The following is a 20,188-nucleotide window of genomic DNA, read 5'->3' on the forward strand; positions in this document are numbered from 1 at the left end:
TTCAATATACGCTGACATCAGTGTGTTTGACGTTGCTTGTCACGCTTTATACATAACAAAATTTGAAATACATTCCGTCTTAAAATAAACTTTAAAGTGTAATAAAAATCAAAACAAGTTTTTTTATAGTTGCTGAACAAATGTTGCTCAGTTATGAGTATAGCCTACTGTTTAGTTTATTGCTCCTGTTACAGGAAACATCCTGTATACTATAAAGAAAATAATAAAATGCAGTTAAATCAGTCTGTATATTGGATATGTCTGCAATACAGCAAGATACATTACGGTGAAAACAGGTAAAGTGATAAAATATTGGAAACAAAAATAGTAATTAGAATTTCTTCTCTGAAACAAAACTATAATAAAACCATTCTTATGATTACTTAATGTAGACACTATTATTAATGATGTTAATTAATGCCTCTAAAAGATCAAGCCTTTTGTTGAGCACTGCATGTAAAAAAACTAAATCATTTTTTTTTTATCAATAAACCTCAACAATTTTAGATAACTAAAACTCAACAATCCTCCGATAATTTTCTTATACCCTAATTTTGTCGCCTAAACATTATTCTTAACAAAATGCTAAACAAAAGGCTTGTTTGAATTGTAAACTTATCTCAATGGGCACTTTTGGTTTAGTTTATTTAAATGTTAGTATTTAATATCATAGTCATAAAAATTATAAACCTATCCTTCATCTAAAAGCAAACTTTAAAATAATATTAACCATCTATAAAATAACTATCAAATCTAAAGACCTAGCCAAGTTACTTTTATGGTACTCTCCTTCTCGCAAGTCCTACCCAAAACATACAAAAATATCTTTATGTACTTTTAAAAACATTTCACTTCGGGGACGAAGATAACTTACAGCAATTAGGCGAGTCTTGCACCCCATTTTATAAGCTAGAAGTTACACTTTTACAAATCAAAACCACAATCCTTGTCGCGCATCAAGCGGAGCAGTGTATTGCAGGTTTAAATAGTAAAATGTTTAATTGCTAGCTTTATAAAACAGGGCTCATGACGGGTCTGACGTATCCTGTAAGTAGCCTTAGTCCGAAAAGCCCTTCCTCACCTATTAATGGTACAACTTGTCTGTAAGGGACTATTTGTATAGCACACTTTAACGGCTAATATTCTTCGGGTTACTAAACCTTAACTTAGGTAACGACACTGGGAGAGGCTTACACATATCCTAAATTACAACCTGGACCTGTGACATAGTCTAAGTATTATACAGTCAGCAGCAGAAGTTGCTAAGCAGGCGAGGTGTTCAAAACAGGGATCGGATACCGGTATTTTTTGTATGGGAACGAAAACGGTATTTTTTCGTTCTTTGCTAATTACTTCATTTCTAATTTGGCAATCTAATAATACGAAGTCGAAACCTAAAAACACAACTGAGTCCTACATTTCGAGTATAAAATAATTCAAAAAATATGGTTATTTCTAAGTTTTTGCAAAAAACCGGTTCCGATCCCTGGTTCAAAATTACCTTGACACACTCTTATTCTCTTAACAATAAAGTCGCGTCAAGATCATTTTGAACACCTCGCCCGCTTAGCAACTATTGCTGCTGACTGTATGTAAAGCATTTAAGATTATTTTGGAATTAGTGAGGGAGTCTAGAAGCATCACGGAAGCTGACAGGAAGCAATGACCACAAAGCGGGTACTATCACGCCGAAATGTTAGCGATGAACAAACTGCAACTCAATATACATATTGTATTACATTGAATGTTTCAAGACGAATGTATGAAATTAAGATTTATATAAATGTTCAATCACTACATACTCAAATTTTATAATATATGATTGCTAGAATATTTCAACATTACGGCTAGATATTGCACTTATTGGGAAAATATTACACAGAAATTCCGGATTTTAAATACTGGCTCGGTTTTTTCTTCCATGTTCATGTCTCATGTTTTGTAAAGCAGCAGTTAAACACGACAATCACATCTTAATCCACTAGACAATATGAGAATCTATAAGTTGCTGCAGCTCGTTATAAAACTTAACGTGATGAGAATTATAATGACTAATGTTATGAAAACAATAAATTCGTACATTAGTTAAATATTCAATACGCACTCCTTTCTACAGTTTCATTGTTGTTTGGTCACATGCATTCAGTCGTATCCAATAGACATGGATAAGTAGTTTAAACCCTGCTCTCAGTCACAAGTCTGTTATATACTCTACGCCGTTACACTACGAACCAAAACAAGTCAGCACCTTCTTAATACCTAACTCCTTGACACGCCACTATGAGCCGGGCGCTCCCCGCAGCCACTCCTCGTCAAGCTACGTATCAACATTCATATTAGAACGATTCTTACATTATCACATTCATTAACTGAATAATCAATAGGTACCTACTATATGTACATCAGCAACTTGGAATATTACATCACATCGTTTACAATTTCAAATTCGGCATTATGGCTCCTATTAAAAAATTTGATTTGAGCAATTTGACAAGATTAAAATACTCTTTATTCCAAAGGAGAGCCGTAAAAAATATATATTTGCCGTCGAAATTTACAAAATGTTCAAAAATAATTGCGTACGTCGGAAAGCAGGTCTCACTATGTTTACGTGTCTGCAGTCGTCGACTCTACATTATCATATCAGTCTCGATGGTAACGCATTTTGGCCAAACGAGAGATCTACCTGGCATGGTCCATCTTTTATCCGAATGATACACGCATTTACCGTGTGTACCCGACGTACCTGATACAGATACAGTGACTACCTGGACACCGAGACACGCCGGGACGCGCTCGGGTCAAAAACCATAAACTGAACCAACGAAAGGTACGATTTAGAGAGTTACATATCTATAGACGATGAAGAGGCACTTCGCAGTGTTACACGCTAGGAAGATACAACAAAATTGTCAAGATACCTGTATCAAAGTACGAGTTTAAAGTCAGTCTATTCTCTTACATCTGTATGAATCCCGCTACTTAAAGCTCTGCTTTAGAAAATCGATCTGGCTTCGTTCACCGCGACCAATATCCTCAACCTTGGTCCGACTTATTCTCCTTACATTTTTCAGTTCAAACGGTAAAAGAAAATAACTTTGAGAAATTGTAACTTATAACCCTATAACACTTTCAAACACTACGCTTGCAATATACAATCAAGTTTATGTTCATAGTTCTCAATAATACATAATATGAGATCAAATATCCACAGTTGTTTTCAATACTAGCTGAGGGATCGTGATATAAACAAATGAAAGTAAAACGTTATACTTATAACAAACAGTCTAACAAAATTATACCAAGTACAGGGGGACAAGTTTGTGAAATGTTGCACGAAAACCTAGTGAGAAAAAGTCAGTGTTTGATGTCATAGCACTGGCAGGTTAATGTTTATTTATTCTTGTCTATAATCAAAAAGGGCCAATACCATAGCTATTTTGGTCATTACGAGTCCAATACAAGCTTGGACTACTTGAACATTGTAACAAGATTTGTCTCACTAGTTTGTGTGCAAAAGTGAAGATATATAATATTAACACATTAATTCAGTCCTCTGTAATGTTTACGAAAGTTCTCCGTTTTTTACAATCATGTAAAAATAATTATATAAAAAATGTTAAAAATATATACATTTGTTTTGTAAATGCTTTGGTTGGTACAAGTGATTAATGCGACATAGCGAAATCAAAATAAAGCAATTTGTGTGTAAGAAATAATACCTAGGTACAAATGTCAAGTAATTTTTACATTTACAGTTACATGTTATTGTCACGACAGATTTGATTACAAACGATGATCAACTCCTGCTCGTCGGCAAAAGAAAACCTGTAGAACTAGGTTTATGCCTAAATTAGGTAAATGTTTTACTACTTAAGTTGAAGAGTTGTACAATAACACGAGAAACAACATAATTATTGTTTCTTATTAAGCAACTGTTATGAGTAGATTTCGTTTTGCATGCCACCATCCAATCAGTCAGAAAAAGATTTATCATTCAAAACTGTCAAATTCATACAAAAAACCTATACACCTATGGTTAATATACTCTAGAGATGTGAACAAAAATGACACAACACTATATCTAAACATGGTCAGGTTAAAAACTCCTTTAGACGAGCGTACAGATGCAAATTCAGCACGTAACCCTAGCAATATTAACAATGTATCGATGTATTCGTGAAAAAACTTGATAACAACATTTTTTGAGTAATCGAAGCAGAGTTTTATACAGAGACCTGCAGGCCGAGTAGAGTAGTAGTAGTAGCTCTAGTGTTGAAGTTATATTGACATGCAGTCCCCAATTAGAAGAATTATTTGTTTGTCGCCAAGTGTTTCCTTGTTCTTAACAGGAAGATGGATACAGGCATTATAATACAAGTGATATGGTTTGATGCGCCTATATTCTATGTTTGAAATATTTTATATTTCAAATTACTGACCAATTGCGTTTGCTTTACCTGTTGTTAGTGTTTTATTAATTACAGATTTTATAGTTAAAAAAACGTTAAAATTCATTACACGTTATATGGGGAAAAAATCTCTGTCAAGTCGTTATTAGGTAGTTAAAACGTAATATAAAGCAAGAGAGTGCGGAGCGCTGATAAGTTACAACCAAATCTTATCGGGATTATGTTACGAAAACCAGGACATCAGCTAGCAGGTCTAGTCCTATTAACCTTTCAGAATACAAGAACATACTCGCCGTTATAAAGAAAAAAGGATCAACGCCAAAAGGTACCCACGTAATCAAATAGATAGACATGTCAAACCACCGAAGTGTACAGTCGACTACAAAGAGATGTATCCACTTTATCACCTTACTGCCTTGTAATAAGGTGAAAAAGTAGATACTCTTTGTAGTCGACCCTACGTACCGCACCGCCGGGGGGGGGGGGGGGTCGAGCCGGCCCAGTGTACGTACCGCACCGCCCGGGGGGGGGGGGGGGGTCGAGCCGGCTCAGTGTAGACATGGGTAACTCAGGAGTGATAGATAAAAAAGATATATATCTTTCTCGTTTCATGAATCACTTTTCTTGTCTTTACGAATCCGAATGTATCATTATATCTGTACCTCTCACTCCCTCGGCAACGATTTACTAAAGCGAAAGCGATATGTCTCGGTCGCGCGACTCGCGCGTCGACCGAAGTAACACGAACGAGCGACAGCGGTCGTTCGGACGGATTCGGAGTTTCGGACGCGTCATTCGCTTCGCTATTCCGCGGGAACGAGAAGTCTGTCTCTCTCTCTCATTCATAAGATGACGCAAAGTCAGCAAGTGCCGATACAGTTGTGAGCGGGGCAACTGATACACACGGATATAAAGATATAAAAGAGTGATACATATCCCAGTGATAAAAAGATATATATCAATCTTTTCCCTCTACTGACACATTTCGCCCTTGTCTAGCCCAGTGTACGTACCGCACCGCCGGGGGGGGGGAGGGTCGAGCCGGCCCAGTGTACGTACCAGGGATGTTGCGAACATCCGCATCGATGCGGATTTAATGCGGATGCAGATGTGGAACAGGTCGGTACAGGAACGTCTTAGCATCGGCGTAAGTGTTAGACTGCTAGGTAATTTAGTCATTAACCAAAAAAAAACCTACTAGAAATGAGCATTCAAGCGTGAGTGGGACTTAATGTACGGAACGCGAACCTTGGAACGCGAGTCCGACTCGCACATGACCGGTTTTTTGAAATAAAAATTACTAAAATGTAATATTTGACGTTTTTTATGGTACTATCTTGACATCCGCAGCCTTGAGCCTTTAATAATCCGCATCCGCATCCGCGGATGTCAAAATATCGGCATCCGCAACATCCCTGGTACCATAGAGAAAAAAATACATAGAGTGCTCACTCCATACATCAGTTTTAGTACCAAAAAGACTATTAGCATCTAGCATCGAGTAGCGGAACTATCAGTACTGCTACTTGACAATAGATGTAGCACCGACCGGAAAGTCTTATCTCAACAGCATAAGACTTTCCGGTCGGTGCTACATCTATTGTCAAGTAGCAGTACTGATAGTTCCGCTACTCGATGCTAGATGTAGACACTGAAATTTTTTGAAATTTTTTTTTAGTACATCCTAACCTAGAATTTAGGTATTGTTTGTATTGATATCTTTTTGTACCATCAACCTATCATGTTTTGGCAATAAAGTGATTTCATTTCATTTCATTTCATTTCAAATTAATAGTCTGAACTGATGTATGGAGTGAGCACTGTATTTTTTTCTCTATGCTGGTACGTACCGCACCGCCGGGGGGTAGGCATCGGGGTAGGGGGGGGGTAGTCAGTGGTCGCCGGGCGCGGGCTCGGCGGCGGCGTGCAGCGGCTGGAAGGCGGAGCCTAGCGACGGGCGCAGCGTGAAACCGGGCACGGCGGGCCCCGCCACCGGCATCGCCAGAGGCTCCGGGTACGAGCTCTCGCACCCCTTCATGTTCACCTGCAAAGTGGTGTTTACCTTTAAGGCCCACTTGCACCATTCCACTAACCCAGGGTTAACCGGCTAAACATGAATTTACAATGGATACCAGTACAATTTGACACTAGGTTAACGGTTTAACCGCTTAACCACGGGTTAGAGGGATGGTGCAAGTGGGCCTAAGTAATAGGGATGATGACACATGTTGAATTTTATAAAAATCTAATAAAATAGATAGCAAACGAGCAATTTATCACAATAATGTGGATATTAAAATAGAATATTGAAAAATTACAAAATTACGTGACCTGAAAGTTTCAAAATTCAAGTTTTTTTTAACTTTCAAAAACGATAAAAGTAAGGGTACCATTCGATTCCTTACATTTCATCCAAAAAAATATTGTATAGCAACTATATACATAAACGCAATATTTCACCGACAAAAACGCAATTTTCTTGTTTTGTCCATACTACAAGATGGGCGATGACGTCACGGCCTCTGGCCGTTTTGAATAGGGCGTTTCGCGAGTGAAGTGCGTATGTCGGACTTTGACTACAATTTCTGACTTTTGTGTTACTTTAATGCAATGGGTCCCATATAGACATTTGATCCTAAAAACAAACCCGATCGATTGATACCATAAAAAAAATTAGTCATGTAGCCTATTGTTACGCTTAGCATAATTACTCAAAACGTTTGTTGTTACATTTTACATAGTGTAAACAATTGTTGGTGAACCAATAAAAATAAAGTAAACGATAGGTTTACGAGCACTCCGTCTACGTGGAGTCTGTGCGGAAAGAGAAGAGTCGTGGACTGTATTGAACCCCATACATTCTACGTCTCTTCTCTTTCCGCACAGACTCTAGCGGTACCAGCACGGCTAGCACATGATGGGCGCGACAGTCGACAGGCGAGAAAATGCCGCGATATAGAGCTCTCTCGCGAATCGGTAGCATAAGAGCCGCGCGACAACCCGCTGTCTCGCGGACAAATGTCAAAGCGACATAATTTTGTCGTTTGACAGTTCCACGCGGGATACTCTCGAAAATCGTAGCACGAGTGTACTATGGGAGACAAAATGTCCCGCGTTTGAACGTCAAAATGAGAGAAATTGTCTTCGAGGCTAGAGGGTCGCGACAAGCGCATTTGGTCGAAGTTTTGTTGACTTTTGTTCTAAAAGAAAGATAATTTTCCATATTTTATATTTATTTCATACTACAACACTTTTTTGTTTAAGTATAATTTGAATCTTGAGTTTCATGATCATGCCATTAATATCGAAAATGATTATATTTTTTCACAATGACTTGTTTGTTCTCTTAAGTTAAACGAAAATCCGATAGAAAAAAATCTAAGCCTAAGATTGTACGATCACGACCTCATCAACAAAGCAAACCGTTGGTGTCGAATTGACTGGGGGATAATTAATAGAAACATAAATAATTGATACAAAAATATTACATTGCTAATCCGCGAAACAATTATGTGCTATCAATCAGTGCTAACTCGTTATATTTACTTACACGCGTATTTTTACATGCAATTATTGTTGACAACCTATATTATGTCGCTCCTTAGGTGTTTCCATTCATTGTGGGATATAAACAACACAATCCCGACCTGAATATTGCATCAACCTTACTTATAATAAGTAAATGAAAAAGTGAATCTGTACCTATGTACAGTCAGCAGCAATAGTTGCTAAGCGGGCGAGGTGTTCAAAATGATCTTGACGCGACTTTATTGTTAAGAGAATAAGAGCGCGTCAAGGTAATTTTGAACACCTCGCCCGCTTAGCAACTATTGCTGCTGACTATATGTTACCTCTTGACGCTTAATCCGCCGAACCGATTTAGACGAAATTTTGTGAAACATCATTCCACAAAGAATGCAAATAATGAATCTGGCAGCTCAACTCAACCTCCACCTCACAGAAGACCACAGCCGTAATACTTACTTTGTAGTGTACGAGTTGGTACTAGCCTAATCCTTAAGTTACGATTCCCACCGACCGGCTGGAGTTGGGCCGCGCCGGAGTGCTTTTTCAGTGTACCTATTTACATAATGTGTGGCAGAAGCGATAGAATCCGTCCGGAGCCATCCGATCCGCAAGCAGCCGACCGGCTTTGGGCATACAAATGTGAAATGCGCTCCGACTCCGACGAATCGTACTTAAATCTGAGTACCTATCTCAAAAAGGTCAAAGTAAATAAAATCATTTAAAGTTTTTGGTAGTATTTATTTAAAAGTCACATTATTTGAGAAGTGTTATCAACACTCGACTGTCCTTGCACGGAGTAGGTTCCCAACTTGAGCCCTTCTATGTCCTCCGTGATGGCAGGAGGGCTGCGGTTAGCAGCAGCATGCTTAGGTGTAGAGAATACCTCCGTGTTTGATGACAGGCTTGTGCATGATTGTCATTCAATCTATCTTCGAAGCCAGCAATGCAGTGGCTAGCCAGCCATAACGGAGATATGTCGGGGATTAGCATAAGATATTTAGTCTGTAAATAAGATTTAAAAGGAATGTAATTTTTTTGCAAAAGACAACGGAAAAGAGCTTTATGAAGATTGAATTGTGTACTACTTACAACTTGACTTCTTCGTAAAGATGGTATTTTGTTAGCCAAAACTTTTAACAAAACGCCAATTATTCGTAAGGAGTTGTATTTTAATGAATAGGTAGGTAATCTTTAGATAATTATAATAATATATTCCAACTTGTAACGACAAAGCGAATCAAATTTTGATTGACATTATTGACACTGACATTTTCGCCTTAAAAATAATATTTGCTATTTCTTACTCTTCATACTGCGAGAAAGAGACAAAGTTATCGTGACTAGGGACGCTCCGTTTCTAAGGCTGACTATTCATTATTTATCCGATTATTATTTTACCGATTCAGTGTTGCCACGAATGAAAAGTTTGTTCCATGTATAAATGGCCACATTGGCTAAGTCGCGCGCGGGATGGCTCTCTCTCGTGGAACTCTTTTCTCGATGTGCGAACTCATGCTGCCAAAATCGAGGAATTGACAGATAGAGATAGAAATTTGTGACGGGCGACTGCCGTCTCTCGCGGCGCGAGCTATCCCGCGGATAATCATGTGCTAGCCGTGCTGAGCGACGTGGGTCGTAAACACGCGCTGAAACCGGGGTAGGTTCTGCTGTTCCGTAAAGTTTTTAGGAAAAAACCGGCCAAGTGCGAGTCGGACTCGCACTGCACATTTCTAATAGGTTTTCCTTAGGTAAAGAACTATTTTGTGTATTTTTTTTTCTAAATTTTAGACCCAGTAGTTTCGGAGATAAGAGACCATTAGATAAAGGGGGGGGGGGGGGGGGCTTTATCTAATGGTCAGACAGAGTGATCCTATAATATAAGAGTTTCACTGGATCCAAAATCTGAAAATATTTGCCGCGTTCCGAGCCCGCCTTTGAAAATAAATCATGCTAAATAAAATACTGAATTGGCTTCGCACGCCGAAGGTTTTATTAAGATGAATCTTGATCAATCTCTATATATTGTTGCAACACGGTAGTTCTTTACGGGACTCAAAATTAGTAACTAAAGAAATTTCAAGTACCTTTTCACAGCCATCTGGCGGTTCGCGGGCGAGGAAGCGGTTTATCTGTGGAGACGTGCCGAGCTTGCCCCCGTCCAGGTCCGGAGACGAACATACACTACCGCCTGTAATCAATTACAAGCATTTGTAATGTCATGTTGGATAAAAAGAATATACGTGACGTTCTACAGCCCCGTCTCCATATCGCGCGGCAAGCTATCGAACATTAGCGGCAGCCGCGCGAACCAATGTTGGATAGTTTGCCGCGCGATATGGAGACGGGGCTTACGACGAAAGGTACCTTATGGCGCATTAGTATTGAGTCGCCGCTAATAGTGGCATAAGCGCCGACCGCCATAAGGTACCTTTCGTCGTGGAATGTCACGTATTTTATTTTGCTCAGGGCACGAGGAACAGTATGAGAATTCAATCACTTAGAAGGTTTCACTTACCCTATCTTAACTTAGATATATTAATCTGCTCAAAATTATCATACTTAACTTACATAAAAGTGAAGTAATGAAAGTCTTTACCATGTTAAACATTTCAACTCGTACGGAAAACAATATACAAAAATTAAAAATTGAAGCTGTTACCAGACGGCCAAAGACTCCTCCACCTAATGTGTTTTTAAATTTAAGAATTTTTCAATTGCTTCACTTCATATTGCGCCTTAAGAGCTCATAATTTGTAATTCGTCTAAAATCTGCCTCCCTTAAAAATTAAGGACTGACTACACCAAGCAAGACACTAAAACTTAACTACAAAATCGCTTCGTCCTCGTTAAAAGTTTTCAGCACATAATTTATGCAAAAAATTATAAAAATACCCTCATTATGCTCAATATATTTTAGGACACATTGGATAAATACTGAGGGTCCTAAAAATTACATGATACACATTCCATTAAAAACGTTATATTACAGTTATATTATGTCAATTATTAATTTCGTAAAAATAAGCGACAGGACTCTACAAAGAAAATAAAACATAAAAACATTTCACAAACAAACTGATGATGTTTGCACTGAGAAAACTATTAGTGTATTTATTTTAATAGTATTCTCAATAGATAACTAATGAAGTAATGAATGTACAAGTTATATTAAAAAAAATGAGCTGTTAAAAGGATGATAAAAAAACTGTACAATTGTACATAGTCTGACACTAATTTGTGTACTGAATAATTGATTCCGTTGAGTAACCAAAGTTACATTAGAGCAGCGGTCGGCAACCTTTTAGCAGCCAAAGGCCACATAGTAGTTAACGAAGTTGACGCGGGCCGCACTTTGTTAATATTTATGACTTTATCAGACATTGTCGTTTGTCAATATTAGGGGAGATGCGTGTATAATGATCCCTTAAAGTGAAATGATCCCCCCTCTTATCTGAGCAACTACTGATGCCATCTATCTAAATATGCATTAAACGTCTTCCCCGTGACCCCGCCAGTTGCCTCTTAAAGTGTCACGGCGGTATGAGCACGTAGCGTGATTTTATTAGATAATAATTAAATCATATACGTCTAATCTACGGTAGCCTATTTTCCGAATTCCATTACTTTTAGCATGTTGCGTTTTATTCAAATTATGTTTCACTGTCGGATCTTAATGATGTTTATCTATACTTTAAGGATGTTTATACTGAAGCAAGTTGAATTTGAAAGTTATATTTTTGTCGTTATTTCAAATTTGGTGTTTGAGGTCAAATGATCCCTTTTCGTAGTAGGCGTAAAATGATCCCTGGAATCATTTTACTCCCAAGTAATTTACTATGAGCATTTCCTGTACAGGCTATAACATATCATGTCGCGAATTTATGTGCGCAAAGCCACTTACTTCCGAAAAAATGACCTTAGGAAGAAATGCTAAGGGCTCTTAATGCGATTAAATTATGGATTGCCTTTTAAAATAGCAAGCAAAAGCTGTGCCCCTGACGGCGTTAAAAATAAGGCCAAAATAGGAAAAAATAAATAGCACTCATCTTCTGAAAATAAAGAAACGCTGGAATCGACTGACTTATATGATTAAAACGAAGAAATCTTGATATTACAAAGGAATCATCTGTGATTATTTTAACTCTACCATAGGGATCGTTTTATACATACCTATGTATAAAATGATCCTTTACTAAACCTTTAGAAAACATAACATAATTATTTAAATATATAAAAAACACGAGAAATAAGTATGCAGTTACTTTGTTAAGTAAATGGACTATTCATAAAGACCTAAATCTTGTGTTTTGGTCTCCAACTGTGAACACAGTAAAGTTTCTCCCTTAAGGGGATCATTATACCCACATCTCCCCTACATACAAAATAGCCAGGGAGGCTCGCGGGCCGCAAGTGACCGGTTCACGGGCCGAGCGCTGCATTAGAGCACCAATTTATATGGGTAACATCAGTTACACAATGGAATAAATTATTAGACAATTTGACCCTCAATCAACTTTTTTTCCAAACCCACAAAAAAAAACGAAACAATAAGACATGCTTGGATGAAAGCATTTGTGTTAAGCCCCGTCTCGTATCGAGTTCGCTCGCGCGGCAGCCCGGTATCCATTGCGCGCGGCTGCCGCGCGAGCCAATGTTCGATGGTTTGCCGCGCGATACGGAGACGGGGCTTTAAGTGCAAATCTGTGTATGCATCATTGCCAGGGGTCACTAGGAAGCTGAAAATCGTGTGATGACCTGTGGCCAGTAGTTCTGCGGAACCACTGCTGGAGAGCGACCTGAGCGACCCTCGGGACGGTGGATCTGAGCCCACAATGTCATGGTTCACATATCACGTACAAAGTAAACAATATCAGGGTTCAGAAATATCAAGATAATTATACTCTTTAAGAAGTTAATGTTAGTCAGCCAGAAAATGTTTATGTCCAGAGTGAAACTCTTAATGTCAGTGCAATAGTCATTGTGGTAATTTTTGAATGTGCAGATCAGTGTAAACTTTTTGCAGCTGACTGTTCTGTTACAATTATCTGCTATATAAACAGCAATTATTATATAAAATGGAACTGTAACATTATAAATAAAATTTCTTATGTCAATGTAAAAAAAACATTGAATTCCTTAATTTTGGTACTGGGGCCCGTTTCTCAAAAGCTTGTAACTTAGTGGATGTCACTTTTTGACAGATTTTGTTAGAAAGGGACTTCCATTTGTAATACAAGTTACAAGCTTTTGAGTCACCATCTACAAAAAATTTAAGACGTCGTATACCACACAACGTGACGCTGTAGCGTACGGCGTCAACTGGAGACCAAGGTTTTAATAAATAAGCGGGGCTGCACAGAGTGAGCCGTCTCGTTTGAAAATTGCCGCGCAAAGCAGCTTAGTTTATTGGCTCCTCTACACGATGGGCCAACGCCGGCCACTCCAAGGGATGCATTTATGCGTTAGAGGGAGCAAGTGATATTGCTATCTCATTCTACCGCATGGCTGCGTCTCTTGGAGTGGCCGGCGTTGGCCCATCGCGTAGAGGAGCCATATGAAGACGTGTCACGTCAAGGCACAACATCTTCATCGAGCAAATGCACTTAGAATTTCCTCGCGAGGCGACTCGTCCTAAAAATTCAATTACCTATAAAAATTGGATGGTTATGTTTGGTTTGTATTTTACCTGATGAGTGTGCAGTATGGCAAAGGTCGTGCGGTGTTTGGGTGTTGACGGAGCGTCTGAGGAGCTCGGCTAGCGGAGCGCGATGGCCTTCAGGCGTCACCTGAAATGTTACAAACTAATCAATCTGTTGGGGTTATTCCCAGTAGTTACCACTGGTAACAACTTGATGGTAACTAGGTAACTAGATTATTTTTAAGTGATTTTATTCGGTAATTCAAAATCACTCTATATTTATACTATACTATTTTATACTGTTTTTATTAGTATTTAACTCTAACAAAATTTTGGTGGTAACTACTGGGAATAAAAATTCCCACTAGTTACCACCAAACCGAGTTGGTGGTAACTACTGGGAATAATTTTTCCCAGTAGTTACCAGTGGTAAAAGGTGGGAAAAAAAAAATTCCCAGTAGTTACCAATGGTAAGAACTTGGTGGTAACTAGTGGGAATAACCCATCTGTTGAGGCCAAATAACAAGGATGTTAAAGGTAACCAACCTTTACATCATTCGCCACAAGACTTATAAATCTTATCATCGTTCTTGCCACTGAGAGGGAGTGGCAAGACCAAGCAGTTTCAAATGTTACATTCTAAGGGAGTCCGCATTGGCAACCTAATGTCGAAAATTGGCGCAAACATTACCTTTTCTAGGCCTTGCTGGTATTAGTCCGGTTTCCTCAGATGTTTTCCTAAACCGAAATAGTACATTACTGCAGACGCCGGGAAAGAAGGGCTTGCCGGGTGAGTAGGTATAGCCGGCCGACCGTAGGGAGGCCGGATAGTGATACGAAGCCGGCAAGACCTTTTCACGGCTAGGCATGTATAGTGCTTTTCTCAAACATGCAATGAAATAAAAAAATACACCACTCAAAAAAACAAATTTATAATCTTTATAATAAAAATCCAACTTCACAACAAAAGTTTTTTAATTTTCCTTCCAAACCCGCCATAATTGTTTTTTTTTTAGGGAATTCGTCCGTATTTCGCGTGTGTAGTGTTCGAATAGACCTTATTAGGGCCATTATACACAATCTGATAATAAGAATCTCAATTTCTATAAATAAAATAAATGCAGAGGATTTTAAATATTGTCTATGGTCTCTGGTGACTCACGTATAGACAAAATTTTAAATTTATTCATCAACACATTGAATCATACAGATTCGTATTCTTAATATCAGTACGTTCGTGTATAACCGGCGTTAACACGGATATTTTGGTCCGATATAACCATTCATTCACCAAAAATATAAAAAAAATATATAATTCGGCTGTTTAGTCTGTTCATGGACACAGACCCCATGTTTACATTAGAATTAAAAAAAAAATTACTTCCCGGCCTAGACCTTCAATTTCGTATGAAATTCCTTTACAGTTCTCTGGAGTTGCTCCGCCCTAAACGTGATACTTCGAAGCCTGATATAACGCCCGGAGCGACGACATTTCATTGCATGTTTGAGAAAATCAAATTTAAATATCTACGGATATTTCGTACACAGTCATTGTTGACGCCATGTGCCCGAAAGGCCAGCAATAAACGACACCACTCTCTAGTAGACTCACCTTGACATTCGAGGAAGTTTATTAATTCCAGACAGAAATATCAATCATAAAGTCCGTCAACCAAATCTTGTCAGTAGTAAAAGGCGGCAAATTTGAAAAATCGCAGGTTAGCAACACTGTGTTCAAATAATTCCAAAACGCGTGTCATCAGTGTTTTATCTGTGGAATGTGGATCGTGAATGACAGCCGTCACCTTATTTGTTTTCATTTGGTTTTCATTCTGAATCGTTTCTGTTTAAAGAGATATTTCTGCTGTCACCATTAAATACCAATACATTAAATAAGAATAAGCAAAGCTAAGGGGCCTACAATGTACAATCATGCTCGTTGATGGTAAACATTACTAAAAATGGAGGTTATGACAAGTACTGGAAGAACTCTTTCGAACTTTTAAGATTATGTTCAGTTTTTTTTGTTTTAGGGTTAAAAGGCATAAATAAAATGAAAACGTATGCCTAAATCTATCCAACAAGACCATAAATTGTGTCCTGGAAACCGTCCATAGGCCCACATGTCTAATATTTTCAGCAATCAGTTGTGACTATTTACAAAGGTAAACCTTTTAAACAGTATTAAGAGCCTTGATTATATCGCCGTTCTTTCGCAATATCTACCTAATCCATACATGTTTGTTGCAGGATTAAATCTTGCCCAATATAAGGCGTTCGTAGTAGAAAGTATCTCTTCAGACAATACTTACCTATGGCGGTTTATATACGTGTACAACGCAACCAAGTCGAAAAGTGCCCCTTATCTTATTTACCTTTAAATTAAATAAACACCCAAATATCAGTTGTTTTATTTTTAATATGTATATTGTACAATATATACCAATCAAAAAAATTTCACAGGTATGTCATATTCATTCAGAACAGTACACTAATTTACATTAACAAGTGGCATATTATATTGTAAATAACAAATATATGCACTATCTAATTATCTGCATTTTGATATGATTTTATTTTAGTAAACTTAGAAGACATAGGGAACAAAGAGAATATAAGCACTACGATAGAGAGTTGTTTTTGATATCTTCAAATTTGTTCATCATTTTGATTAACATTGTTTTAACATCGCTTTTAAATTGTCCGTCCATGTTTCAATTTTTTTCAATAAACCGCGAGTGACAATTTGAATTGACGTACGCAGGGCGCGCTCAGCGGAAAAAAAAATCTTATGGTTCGATGTACATTGCTGCTTTTCTTAGCGCAATACTGCTCTTTGAGTGTTGCCCTACTTTAGTTTGCTTTACATTGCTACTGACAAGATTTGGTTGACGGACTATATCTAACATGTATTTTACCAGTCGCTCGATCTCCTGAGTTGCTGGTTGAGACCTGCTACGGACGAACGCGCCACCCTTAGCAGCACAGTACTGAAGTTTCTTCTTTTCTTTCCATCCCGTTACCCCCTGCTCCCCAGCAGGGGGTAACAGGATGGAAAGAAGAATGTAGGGCTCGAATCTTTTCCTTCCTCTTACTCCGGTCCTGGGCAGCTTGGTTAGCCTCCATTCCCAATACACCCAACTCTTGCTCCACAGAACGGCGCCAAGTAGATTTAGGGCGACCATGTTTCCGTGTGCCGGGCATCTTCCAGGTCAGGGCCAATTTGGATAGGTGGACTACTGAAGTTTACCCTGATATAATTTGACGACCGGTCTGGCCTAGTGGGTAGTGACCCTGCCTGCTAAGCCGATGGTCCTGGGTTCGAATCCCGGTAAGGGCATTTATTTGTGTGATGAACACTAATATTTGTTCCGGAGTCATGGATATTTTCTATGTATATAAGTATGTATTTTTATCTATATAAGTATGTATATCGTCGCCTAGTACCTATAGTACAAGCTTTGCTTAGTTTGGGGCTAGGTTGATCTGTGTAAGATGTCCCCCAATATTTATTTATTTATTATTTATTTAATTATAAATATCATACCTTGTCTTTTAGCCGGTCGAGATGCGGTGTCTGGGTGCCGCTGGCCGGGTATAGGACCAGTCGCTCGATCTCCTGGTTGAGACCTTCCACGGACGATCGCGCCGCCCTTAGCGGCACGCTTCCGCTACCGAAACGTGACCCTGATGAAAAAAGCAATTTAGGTGAAACTCCACGATAAATTAAGTAATTACGTAGGTTTCTTAAGAGCAAGAGTAAATCTTCTGGGCTTTTTCTCGTGTAAAGAAACGATTATAACAATTGCTGGAAACGCGATACCTCACTAACTTACATTAAATCCGTGTTACTATTTTATCCAAAAACTGCAATTTAATAGTTTTTGTTTAAATAGAAACTTTTATGATTGGGATGGGATCACGCTTACCATAAACTACGAGACTCGGAAGTACTCGGAAGTATGGCAGTAGTTCTTATTTTTTAGAGTAGTTACTTTTTTAGAGCAGTTACTTTTTTAGTGTAGTTAACTAGTCTAGTTAGTAGTTACATTCCATATTTACAAGGCATCATAAATGGTCTAAACTAGTAAAACTTACAAAATCCAGGGCTCATGGAGTGCGCCGAGTCTGAGGTAGCAGGTTTGTGCGGCCGCTGCAGACGGCTGCGCAGGAATCTGTCCAGTTTGTCGTCGTCTGACCCTCTTGAAGACCGTCCCGATGCTCCGCCGCCTTCGTCAGTCTGGAAACACACCATTATTGTCATCCAACTTACTGATCATTTTGCAAGCTTTATTCCAATATAATACGAGTTCTTAGGGTCAAATATGGTCCCATCCGGAAAAAAACATTGGACAACTACCTAGATATGTGATAACCAAAAATAAAAGTATCTTTAGAACATTTTTACTACATATGACGATTCCTCATGGAACCCATCAGCAGATCTCCCTCAGTTCTGGCAAATTGGGACCATTTACTTATTATAGATGAATAAACCTAATCGAACGCGCCAGAAAGGAAGATATACAGGAAAAGACATTTTACCTTAAAAAACAGTTTAAATGAAAATGACCCCCTTTTCTTAAAGCAATATATTAAAATAATAAAACATACTTGAGTAGATTTGTCGACTTGTAGCTGTCCTGCATGTAGATAGTAGTCCCGTGACCACTGGCCTTTGTGGTACAGTGTGTCCAATGAAGCTGTGCGTCTGATGACACTCGCGCCAAACCTCCCTTTACCTGTATACAACTGCTACATTAGTACCAGAAAACACTGCCTAGGCCAGGCCTCCAGAAGACTGAAAATCTATTGAAGGTTGCAAGGGTATGCTGGAGAGGATTGGATCTACTGGATAAAAATAATTTGATTTAGTCCCAAAGTTGTGTATAGATGGCAGCACCTATTTTTCTAATATACTTTAAAACAAAATTAACATCAATACAGAAACAACAAGCTTATATTTGCTTATTATTATTACTTTAGAGCTTAGAGTCATTACGCAATGGCATCCCTGACTAATGGGGCGTAATTTAGGGTGTGTTCGTTAGGTAGGGTGTTTCTTCCCTTCATGCATTCAACAGTATAAAAAGGGTTTATAAGGAGTATAATAATAATACTAAGGTGCGGAATAATCCCTGTGGTAGGTTCAGGGAATTAATCAATTTCATTGTAGGAATCTTGGAATAGATAAGGGAACCTAAACTAAAACCTGCTTATTTATAATGAAAAAATATTTGACCTTGAAGTGTACAAAGATTCATGAACTAAATAGGATTGGCTACTTCATGTTTTAGCGTTTTTTTAACCTTAATAGGTTAACTAATGTCCTAAGCACTCCAATAATATCCTCCAGAAATTAATAAATTCATTAACCTATGGTGAATGTACATTGTGTACACAATGTGGATGTACAATATGTTGACTAAAATCACCCAGGGGTGACCCAACCTCCAATGGATTCATCTGAGGATGTAATGACATATTTGTCCATAACATAACCACCTGGGTTTGAATTTATTATGTACAAATACTTGACCAGCCACATTTATCCAGTTGGTTGGCCTTATTGGATACAATGTGTATTGGTCAGATAGTAACATAGTATGTAATATGTCAAATATGGAACATAAAAACAATGTAAAGCCACAGTAATATTTAAAATTTTAAGTTCAGAGCTGCAGGTATTCTTTACTTCAATGTAATCAATGTTATATTTGTTATGTGGACAATTTACAAGTATATGTTACTATAGTAAGTAGACTACTTGAAATATTATTTTTTACTACAATTTGGTAAGTTTAGATTTCAATATTTATGGCAAAGGGCTCAGTAAAGATGACAGAATGTAGGAGAGGCGTTTTAGGTACAAACCTTTATAGTTAACCGCGCCAGGACTGCGCTGGCCGGAGAGGGCGTGATCCGGCGATATCCGCCGCCACACGTTCGTGGGCGACAGCGTCGGGCTGTTGCCGGTGCTCTTCTTCAGCCCGCCGCCCTTCATCACCGACGACACCGGCAACGTCGCCCGCATCGGGCCCTGCTTCCCCACGGGACAGTCCGACTTGTTCCGTACCCGCCCCGACATTGTTGTCAGCCCTTATAACCCTCTTTTTCACTCGACGATCACACTCTGACACTACACATAAACAACCAAGGTTGCTCTCTGACGCCGCTCGGCTTCTTTGTCGAGGAATTCTCATAAGCCTCAATAAACGATGCTTTCGTGTACGAGTACCCGTTTATAATGCAACGTTGTATCATGCATTTCGTATAAAACTAACTGCAACCATCATAATATAACGGTGTACTAAATGTTCACCTAGCACCCGAGAAATAAAAACAGAGTTACAAAGCGCACAAGTCACATTTTTTCTGAAGTACAATGAATGAAGCTGACAGATGACACCGCGCCATTATTTTTCTTTCTTGCAATAAATGTTTTAAGATGAGAAATATCACAAACACATCTGGAACTATACACTTAAAAATAATTTAAAAAATATATTCGAACACTAAACAATCACGAATAATTAAACAATTTACAAATATTCGTTGGCATTGCAATTAACAGCTGATTACTCCGCCATGTCAAGTTATTGTCTTTGGT

At 38.5% G+C, this 20,188-nt stretch overlaps 1 protein-coding gene across 1 annotated transcript; it reads right to left on the reverse strand.

Annotated features, from left to right (window-relative positions):
- Positions 1–6,303: 6,303 nt before the first annotated feature.
- Positions 6,304–20,188, reverse strand: LOC134652737 (glucocorticoid-induced transcript 1 protein-like). The gene is made up of 7 exons (XM_063507898.1): positions 19,453–20,188; positions 18,193–18,320; positions 17,677–17,818; positions 17,126–17,265; positions 13,627–13,726; positions 10,025–10,128; positions 6,304–6,456 (listed from the first exon to the last, which is right to left on the reverse strand). Exons 1-7 carry the CDS (start codon positions 19,664–19,666, stop codon positions 6,304–6,306), a joined length of 981 nt encoding a protein of 326 aa, XP_063363968.1. The 5' UTR covers positions 19,667–20,188.

The sequence above is a fragment of the Cydia amplana genome, chromosome 12 (assembly GCF_948474715.1).
Source record: "Cydia amplana chromosome 12, ilCydAmpl1.1, whole genome shotgun sequence".
NCBI classification, from domain to species: Eukaryota; Metazoa; Arthropoda; class Insecta; order Lepidoptera; family Tortricidae; genus Cydia; species Cydia amplana.